Source organism: Octodon degus, unplaced genomic scaffold, assembly GCF_000260255.1.
Source record: "Octodon degus isolate 3935 unplaced genomic scaffold, OctDeg1.0 scaffold00025, whole genome shotgun sequence".
Classification (NCBI taxonomy): Eukaryota; Metazoa; Chordata; class Mammalia; order Rodentia; family Octodontidae; genus Octodon; species Octodon degus.
Window position 1 is genome coordinate 127,844 of NW_004524601.1, and position 10,282 is coordinate 138,125.

Genomic DNA, 10,282 nt, shown 5'->3' on the forward strand with positions numbered 1-10,282 from the left:
CACTGAGCCATCTCTCCAGCCCCCAGGGAGTCTTTCAGTTTGGTGATGGTAGAGGAGTATTTTCTGGTTTTGGGGGTTTTTTTTAGGGAGTGTGTTCTTGTTCTTTTTTTTTTTTTTTTGAGACAGGTCTTACAGTGTATTTCAGGCTGGCCCACAGTGGTTGAACTCACTATGCAATCCAGACGGCCCCTCATCTCCTGCCTCAGCTCTCTAAGGGCTGGAGTACAGGCGTGGCCTGCAATGTTCACTTTAGGAATTCCATCTGTGTACTGTATTTGTGGAAGCTCAATACTTTAAAAATTAAGTCACATGATATTGTGTGTTGATTGGCCTCTACTCTTGTGCATGTTGACTGGCTTCCTCACTGCTCCCTGCACAGGCCTGTGATACTCCCCTCCACCCTCTGGGCAGGCTTGTGGAGACTTTGGTTGCTGTGTACAGAATGACCTACGTGGGAGTGGGAGCCAACCGCCGGTTACTGCAGGAAGCTGTAAAGGAGATTAAGTCCTATCTTAAGCGAATTTTCCAGCTAGTGAGGTAAAAGATCTTTTCATTGAAGTCTGAAAGCTCTTGAGCAATACTTGATATTAATGCTTATGTATTTTCACCTTAAGTCTAGACACTACAACTTGATGTTTTATTTTGTTTTGTTTGTTAATTTTTTTTTCTATTATTTTTGTGATAGGGTCTCACTGTGTAGTTCAGGCTGTCTGTGGACAGGTGTGCTTAACCATGCCCAGCTACAATTTTGTGAAGAACCTTTAAGGTTTCACCTTTTATTGTTAAAAAAAAAAAAAATCAGAAAATGGCTTTACGCTGCAAGTGCTTAAATAGATTTAATAATGAAAATACGTTTTTAACTTAATTTTATACCATAAACAAAAAAGACAGACCTTAATTATTGTTACTTCTTTTATGCGTTCTTACTCATAATTCTAATTTGGTATGAAATATCTTTGTTTTGTTTTGTGTTGAAGGGTAAGTCACTGAAGTGTCTGGGTTAGACTTGAATTTTCAGTCCAGCCTTATCCTCAAGTGCTAAGCAGGGCATAGTTGTCTTCTTATTTTGACTTAATATCTAAGTAAAATTATGCCCCTAAACCTACCTACCAGTGTCAAGTTCAGTCACTATTTGTGTCCTGTCCTTTAGCAACAGCATCAATTATTTATTCAAATAACTACTAGCCACAGCCCTATGGCTGGGGGCTTATCAAGAAACAAAGCAAAACAAGTAAAAAATGCTGCTTCTTGGAACTTCGATTATAGTGGAGAAGAAAAGTAAACTAGTGAAGTGTAGTAAAATGGGATGGAGGACAGGCTGGAGCGGAGGTGCTGCTGTTGGGCCGGAGGCCCGGGCGCTACCTCTCAGGTGATCAGCACTCTGATGGAGGCAGTGACAGCCAGGAAAGGTCTTGGGGAAGCACATCCCAGGCAGTACATAATTTTAGTGAAATATACAAGATCTTTTATTGGGTTTATATGAACAGATAAATACTGTATTATTTATATAAAAAGTTTTTAACTTTTCCCAGAAACTTCCATATCTTATTAGCCTCAAAATTGATAAATATGTTTGGACATGTTTCCAGTTTGTAGGGGTGAAGTGTGCCAACAGCTCACATGGCTTGGGGTGTTTCAGCTCTCTCATTAGCTAGATGTGTAGGATGAAGATAAGTTTCTTGGGCATTTTAGTTTCCCCAATTACAAAATAAGAGCAGAGAGAGGGGCAAGGTATAATTCTGCAAAAGCAGAAATAATCGCACGCTGCCTCTGAAAGGCCAAGATTTAACTAAAGAGGACAATAAGCTTATTTGTGGCAGAGCCTGCTGACATGCCAGAAGCCAGAGATGAAACCTAGGTGGGACAGGAGTTTGAAAAGTTAACTTTTAGCAGCTCAATGTTTTAACAAAACATTAAAATTTACATTTAAAATTCTTTTTAACCATCTTTTAGTATTGTGCATTTAAGTAGTTTCCACTGGTATTTGCTTATTTCTGAGAATAATGGTCCCTGGTCTAAGTTAGGATGTATTAACCACAGGTAAAATTTTCCAGTAAGAAATACTTATCCTGTATAGATCAGAAGTCTTCATTACTTACTAACAGGTTTTTTAAAATATTATTTGATAGCTGCATTTTTTTGTGCACCTGTGTGTGTGTGTGTTGTGTGTGTGTGTGTGTGTGTGTGTGTGTGTGTGGTGTGTGTGTGGCTTCTGTTTTTGTTTTCTCACAGTGTCTTGCTCTGTAACCCAGCTGGCTCATGGCCTTCCTGGGTTATGGAAGAGTGCCACTGTGCCTTGCAATGGATACATTCATAGTTTTATTCTATAAGCAGCATCAGTTAAGAATCTCAGTGAACTAAAGTACTTACTTGATGGTAAAGATTTATTTCATAGGCCCTTAAATTAACAAAAATGTGTTTTTAGTCTTTGAGCCAAACTAGCATAATTAATGTATGGTTTTCCATGTGTTGTTTCTTAGGTTCTTATTTCCCGAACTTCCTGAAGAGGGCAGCATGATTCCTCTCTCTGCTCCTCTGCCAACTGAAAGGAAGTCCTTTTGCACTGGAAAGTCAGATTCCAGATCTGAATCACCAGAGCCAGGGTAAATGGAGTTGGGAGAGAAAGTGGAGAAAGGGAGTGAGGGCCGAATGATGTTACCACAGAGTCCCTGGAGTAAGTGGCTCTCTCCCGGGAGGGTAGCTGGACTAGGTGGTCGCCACGTTCCTGTGAGGGCGCAAGCTCTGCACCTCAGGAGTCAGGGCATGACAATCACCAAGCAAAGTAAGTCATGCAGACCAAGGGAAAACCCAGAGGAAGCAGCCTCAAAGTGGAAACAGATTCGAGTTACTGCACAGATGGAATTCACAGTGCAGAACCAAGTGTGGGACTCTGGCTGAGCTCCTCATTTAACGAGGGGAGTAATAGAGCCCCTAAATTTTTTCTGTCTGTACTTTGAAGTATAGAGGTTGAGATTCAGTTTTTGATTCTGTGTTCAGTTTTAATACAAATGTGCTGGGGCTTCCACTCCAATATTTTGTAGTTGTGTGGTAACAAGCTCTGGATTACTACTTCCTGTGCTGCTGCCACGGCTGTACCCACCACTCTTCATGCTGTATGCTCTGGAACATGACCGCGAGGAAGATGTGTACTGGGAATGTGTGTTGCGCCTAAACAAGCAGCCAGATGTGGCTCTCTTGAGCTTTCTTGGAGTGCAGAGGTAAGCAAGGAGGTATAAGCAGAACTAAGAGGTTTTAATTTTAACTTTATCAGCATTGTTAGGAATATGGTACTCGATATGTATGTATGTGTGTATGTGTGTATACAAACAAATGACATGTAGTTTATTTGCATATCTCTTAATAAGCAAAAGTAATATTTAATTATCTTTATGAAATTGCTTATTCCTCTATTGTCACATAGAAAAACTAAATATGACTTATCTTGCCTGATACTTTGAACTTACTTAAAGCAAAATATGTATTTTATATCACATTCCTTTAAAAAATTATGTTCAGTTTTTGGCATTCTTTCCCTTCAGCTGCAATTTTTAATTTAAAATTCTAGATGTGCTCTTGTTATAAGACATTATTTCTTATTGTTCAAGGAAAGTGCTTTCTTTCTAGTACAGTAATAAAGTTGACTCCTAAATGTACAAATACACTTAGTATTTTATATCTATACTGTCAAAAAAATGAATAAGACTTAATTGGTAAGTTTTTTCAATGGAATAATTTAATAATAAAAATGAGGGGCCAGGGAGATGGCTCAGTAGAATAAGTGCTTCCCTGGCAATCGCAAGGGCCTGAGTTCAATCCCTGGTTCCGCAAAAAAATAAATAAATAAATAAAATAAAAATGAGAAAACTGAGTGAAAGGAAAATTTTAGATAATATTTGTTGCTATCTATGGATTCATAAATCCTTTACAGACATAGTAGAAACTGAAATATTTATTAAAACTTAAACTATCTGTGGAAGTTATTTTTAATTAAAAAATGGGGAAGTCCATATCGCTGTTTGTTTTTTGTAGATTTATCTATTATAATAACAATTTGTTTTAACCATTTATGGATTTCATTGTAGGAAATTTTGGCCAGTAACTTTGTCAATCCTTGGAGAAAGTAAAAAGGTATAGTAGATTTTAGTTTCCTCAAAAAATATACATTGTTCTTTGGTGCAAAGAATTTTTTTTTTTCTGCAAAGGATTAGATAGCAAAAATGTTTTCATTTTACTTTGGTAGAGCAGTACGTAGCCTTGTGCTAACATCAGTTACCCACAGCGAACTGTGTGGCTGTCAGTATCATTTACTTTTGTTGCTGCCAAATACAGCTTTCCTCTCTGACCTTCATTCCCTTTTTTGTAGATTTTGCCAACCACAAAAGATGCTTGTTTTGCCTCAGCAGTAGAATGTCTGCAACAGATCAGGTAATTTCTGATTCACTGACAAAATCAAATGACTCAAAGTTACATTTTTGTATATTGGGATATTAACAATACCTTGTTTTTAACCTGAGCTCCAAATGCCCCCTTACACTCCCAATATTGTCAAGTTCAGCTCAGAGATCAGAAAATCTCTTTTGAGACATTTATTTTAACTTATACTCTAAAATGCCCTTGGATTTTTAAAAATAGTGGAGAACCTATGTAGTAGTTTATAAACTCACATCTTTAGACAAATGGAAATTAACCAAATTTGTAGTTCAAAAAAATAGCATATATTAGAATAAGATTTCGTATAAGTAAAAGGAAATGATGTGTGATGTAGGGATTCGTCCATGTAGACCATCAGCAGATGGAGGTAGTTTTCCTAAATACCATGGAGTAGCTGAGGGCTCCCTCCAAGGGACGCAGTATGCCTGTTGTATCCACTTTAATTTGGCTGTGTAACTCAGGAGGAATTGTTGTCAAAAAATGAATAAGAAATGACTTTTTTAAGAAAAATATGTCTCGGGGCTGGGAGATACCTCAATAGATAAGCACTGCCTTGCAAGTGCAAGGGCCTGACTTCAATCCCCAGTTCCGGGAAAAAAAAAAAAAAAATAGATATAGATATGAAAATTATGTCTTTTTGTAATTTTTTTCTTTTTTTTTTTACTTAGTACAACCTTTACTCCATCAGACAAACTTAAGGTCATCCAGCAGACTTTTGAGGAGATCTCACAGAGTGTCCTGGCTTCACTCCAGGAAGACTTCCTGTGGTCCATGGATGACTTGTTCCCTGTGTTCTTATATGTTGTGCTGCGGGCCAGGTATCTGATTTTTTCAGCTTAGCAGGTGTTTTAATACTGCTCTTTGCTTAACTGATGAGAGGAATGTATTCTCTCCTCTCTAGGGAAACAAAAAAAAAAAAAAAAAAAAAAAAAAAAAAAAAAAAAAAAAAAAAAAAAAAAAAACACTTGTTAATTCATCCCATTATAGTATTATCTTTTTATTTGAACTGTTCTTTCCTTTCCCATAAACACATGCAAAAGGCAGATGGATTTATGAGTAGAAAAAACTTACCAACCTTTTCTCTTTGGGACAGGGTTAGGAATTTAGGCTCTGAGGTGCACCTCATTGAAGATCTGATGGACCCTTATCTTCAACATGGGGAGCAGGGCATAATGTTCACTACCTTGAAGGTGGGTATAGGCATTATTTAATGAATATTTAGCTTAAAATTGTCCTTTATTTACCATATTATCAATTTGTCATTACTCTCTCTATAGAAAAGTTCAATGCAAACATTACCTTTAGAACATACACTTTTACCATTTAAAGCTATAACAATACATTTTTTAAAAGTAAGATGTCCACCTTTATTCAGAATACTAAAGTAAATATTTCACTTGCCAATTACTCAAATTGTTGAAAATGTTTACATTTACATAAAATTTCAGATGCTTTTGGATTTAAATAACTTCACAAAGAAAGCAGAAAGAATCCTTGGACTGAGGATGTAGCTCAACAGCACAGCACCTGGATGACAAGTGCCAGGGTCTGAGTTCGATTCCCATTACTGAAAAAAAAATTCTTGATGTTTGTTCTAAAAAGTATCCAAAAGTAGAGCTATTTAATGGAACTTAGACCAAAACACAGGAGGCAGTATGTAAATAATGCATTTCAATTCCATCGTTTTTCTTTTGCAAGTAGTTACTATAACCAGTAGGTTACGAATGAGGCCCTTAGAACCAGATGCCCTCTAGGTGTTGTTAAAAGTAATTTTCAACAAAAAAAAAAAGGAAAAAGTAATTTTCATTTCCCACATTTTTTTTCTTAGATTTTGATAAACTCACTCTAAAGTTTCTTGAAAGATCAGGTAAAAAGTGACAAAAACACTTTTTTTCAAACACTCCTTGAAAGGAAGCAGAATAAGCCCAATCTGCCAGTTAGTGAAATATAAGATCACAATAATTAAGATAAAATAACACTTTAACAAGAGTAGATAGGACCTAAGTGGAAGGCATAGCCTTTGTACAGACACTCTCCAATAAAAATCTCATATGAAAATGGGAGCATCAAAAAGGAAAAAGGATTTAATAAATGGTTAAACACAGTATTAGCAACAGAGTGAGAGTATGGAATACATATATTATCTGGACGTGGCATTTATTGTAGTATGTCTAATTCCCAAACCTAGGTACTTTCAGAATCAGTGAGGATGCTTTTTAAAAAATATGTTCCTGGAAATTCCGACCTCTGGATTCACAGTAATGTTTAGCTCTGTGTTTCTTAATATCGCAGGTAATCTGGTGGTAGGTGTCTAGTGTACCCTCAGGTACCAGCTGCTATTGAGACCTTAGGTTATTTCCACATGGCAGATCATATCATGCAACTTATAAAAAGTTTTTGTTTAATGCACAAAAGTAATTTGAATTACACTGAGGCACAAAAGAGCCATTGGATACAGGAACTTGAAGGGAACAGGAAAAGTGTTCAGAACTGAATGTGTTGGTATATCAGTCATTACTGCATAATTTTCTTTCTTTAGATTCATGTGCATTGCTTTTATGTGATTTACTTAAGTAAATTATAAATTGTCTTAAACTTTTCTTCAGGCATGTTACTACCAGATCCAACGTGAGAAGCTTAACTAGGCTGCGTAACAGCTTGAAAACTGGATTATCTGCTACCATCTGGAGTCTGTAGTGATGAAAAAAAAAATGTTGGAATTGGAAAGGACTCTATATAATTGTGGCTGTTATTTCTGAGCCTCACTAATAATTGCAGCTCAGCCCAGAAAAAATGCTGCGTAGTTTAAAAGATACAAAACTAGGTAGAAATAGGTTGGACCAGTTACTGGCCTATGCTAAACTTCCAAAAATTTCATACCTATATTTGGAAAAAGAGGGTGTCCCTCCTGTGCTCAAGGGTCACCTACATGAAGTAGTAAGAAAAGTTCCCAGCATATGTTCTTATATGAAAGACACTGATGAGTACTTTTGAGTTTCTGTATTGCTGAAATCCATCTGCAGTTACCCCAGATCCCTTTGCAAGGAACAAGTTGTACTTGAAACTTTCGCGGCCATTCTCTTCCCCCCGACACTCCCAATCGTGTGTGTCATGCTTCTTTGCTGGTGGAGGGGAAAGGGGAACTTTAAAACCGCAGTTTTAACTTTTCTAAGCTTTTCCACTGGGTATTGAGGATGGGAGACATTCTATGCAGTGGCCGTTACCTCCTGACCTGAAAATGTAGACTGCATCCAGATAGGACCCTTCTGCTCCTGATTAAAAAGAACATAGGATTTCTGGTTTTGTTTGCCTACTGTGCTACAGAGAGCGAGTACACTGGAATTGAACCCCAGCTCCAGCCCTTTGCGGCCCTCAGCTATCCACAAGCAGATGCTGCATGCTAGGAACGAGCCATTCTGCATGCAGCCTGAAGTCTGGGACGTGTGGGAACAGAACTGCACCAGCCCCCAGCTTTGTGCTGTTCTTCCCAAGCCTTGTGCTAATGCCACAGGTGGGAAGAAAAAGGAAATGAGCTTTGGCTTATCCCATCTCAGAAGTATTGTTCACCTCAGTAGCTTGGTGTTTTGCTTTTTTAAAAAACTGTCCTCTTGTAAATTGTTGGTTTACACTGTACCAGAAACACTAGCAGCTGTTTGGATCACTGAGCTGCTCTTTCTCCTCTCATCTCCACACCGTGGTGAACAGAGGAGCCCGAGCAATATGAAGGGACTCAGCAGGTGTTCATTACTGTTGAAGAAAGATTGTGGTCTCTGCTGTTTATAATCAAGACAAATGTTTGTTAAAATACCATTTCCAAATGTTTGCTGTAATGTGCAGCAATTTCATAATAAAAGACATTCATCTTTATGAGGTTGTTGTAGAAGAAATGACATTGGGTAACTTAAAAATTAAAGAAGACTGGGCATAGTGGCACACACCTGTAATCCTAGCACCTGGGAGACTGAAGCAAGAGGATTGCGAGGAGTTCAGGACCAGCTTTGACTCATTAGAGAGTTCAAGGCCAGCCTGAACTACACTGCAAGACCCTGTCTGAAAAACTAAAGTATTGAAGGAAACACAGCCCCTTTGGCCTCAGAGCACCCTCTAGGGTTTTAGAGAGTTCTCTGTCCCTAATAACATAAGCTAGTAATCGCAGTATTTTTGCTGACAAAAAACCAAATTAACTTTCTGATCCCAAACATGAGAGTTTTAAAAGAAGTCTATTATTTCTTTGAATAAACAGCATATTTTGATGGTTACTAGTTCTGTTTTCTCCTAAGCAGATTCGAGAAAAGGAATAGTGAGGATTTAAGATTCCAGTTAGAAACATTAGGTATTAATCATTTCTCAGTGTTTGTTTGTTTTTGAGACAGGGTCTCTGTTCTGCATTTCAGGCTGGCCTTGAACTCATGTAAGTAGCCCAGGCTGGCCTGGAACTCATTGCGATCCTCCTGCCTCAATTTCCCAAGTGCTGGGATTATAGACATGTGCTGCCACACCCAGCTCATCTCCAAGTTGTAATGTTTTCTCCATCTTACTGCCTTCTGTAACATGCCTGTTCCATTTAAAAGGACCAAGTCCTTTTTTTCTTTTTTTTGTACTAGTACTTGAACTTAAGGCCTTGTACCTTCCCAGGCAGGCACTGTGTGCTGAACTACATCCCTGGCCCAAAAGGACCAACTTTTAAAGAAAGGTCTGCATTAAACACTTTGTATTTACATCATGGATTTTTTTTTTTAATAGATATACAGCTACATTCTCTTTTATTTATTTATTTATTTTTATTTATTACATTTATTTATTGTGTGTGTGTGTGTGTGTGGCCAGCTCAGCCCACCAGGGGGCGGGGCTGGCTGGCATGTGGTGCTGGAGGATCGAACTGAGGTCCCTGTGCTTTGCCATGCTTGTTTCAAGTAGGTGCTTTAGACCACTGAGCCATCTCTCCAGCCCCATGGATTGTTTTTGACTTTGTGATTTAAAAAAATAATACAAATAGCATATGTGCCTGATAAAGACAGATTTATTAAACATCTAATTCCTTAAAAGCAAGACAGGGCTGGCCAGATAGCTCAGCAGACTAAAGTGCCTGCTTAAGCAGAGTGCAGTGGCCTGGGTTCAATCCCCAGTGTGTGCTGTGCCGGCCTCATCCCCAAGGTGCACTAAGACAGTGACTGAGACTGGGCATGGTGATGCACACCTGTAATCCCAGTGCTTGGGAGGCTGAAAACAGGAGGATCTGTGCAAGTCCGATCTACATAGTGAGACCCTATAGACCCTGTATTAAATACATTAAAAAAAAAAAAAAAAGCAAGATAGAGTCCCAAATAGATGGAGATAACCATCTCAGGTCTGACATGTTGTATTGCATCTATCCATGTACTTTGGATTTTTCATTCTGTATTTATACTTTCCAGATGGTACACTAAAATTAAAAATTTTCATCCCTGGGAAAAATCCCTGAATCTCTAGGCCACTGCCTATAAGTTGGAATGCGTAGCACTTACCAACTCAAGATCTTTTCACAAATGTGTGACTGCTCCAGGCTGTGGGGGTAGAGTCTGCAACAAGGAGGAGCTGAGATGTGTCACTGCCAGCGAGGTCACTTGGTAGTTTGGTTTAGAAATGTTCAAAGTTAAAAATTCAAGCTTAAATAAATGTGTACTGCCCAGCTTATGTTTTCCTCTCCAGTGGGTAGATAAAGCCATGTGTTTAATTTGAGTTAAAAGGGCTGAAAACCTCACACAGGGGACTTTTGGACCTCACCTTTCGTTGCGGCCAACAGCACTATTTTCTTGTCCTTTTTGTAGTACCTACTTCCAGATGCTATTCCTGCTGACCAGGTTATATAGTG

At 38.3% G+C, this 10,282-nt stretch overlaps 1 protein-coding gene across 5 annotated transcripts in view; it reads left to right on the forward strand.

Annotated features, from left to right (window-relative positions):
* The window catches only part of Als2 (ALS2, alsin Rho guanine nucleotide exchange factor), a 98,461-nt gene extending 90,163 nt beyond the window's left edge, over positions 1-8,298 (forward strand). For all 5 annotated transcript variants that reach the window (XM_023712317.1, XM_004628593.3, XM_023712318.1 and 2 more), the window contains 8 exons: positions 380-537; positions 2,481-2,603; positions 3,042-3,218; positions 4,083-4,128; positions 4,364-4,425; positions 5,100-5,249; positions 5,525-5,621; positions 7,038-8,298. In XM_023712317.1, coding sequence (XP_023568085.1) covers positions 380-537; positions 2,481-2,603; positions 3,042-3,218; positions 4,083-4,128; positions 4,364-4,425; positions 5,100-5,249; positions 5,525-5,621; positions 7,038-7,076 — 852 coding nt within the window. In that variant the 3' untranslated portion in view covers positions 7,077-8,298. The remainder of the gene's footprint in view (positions 1-379; positions 538-2,480; positions 2,604-3,041; positions 3,219-4,082; positions 4,129-4,363; positions 4,426-5,099; positions 5,250-5,524; positions 5,622-7,037) is intronic.
* The last annotated feature ends 1,984 nt before the right edge of the window (positions 8,299-10,282 follow it).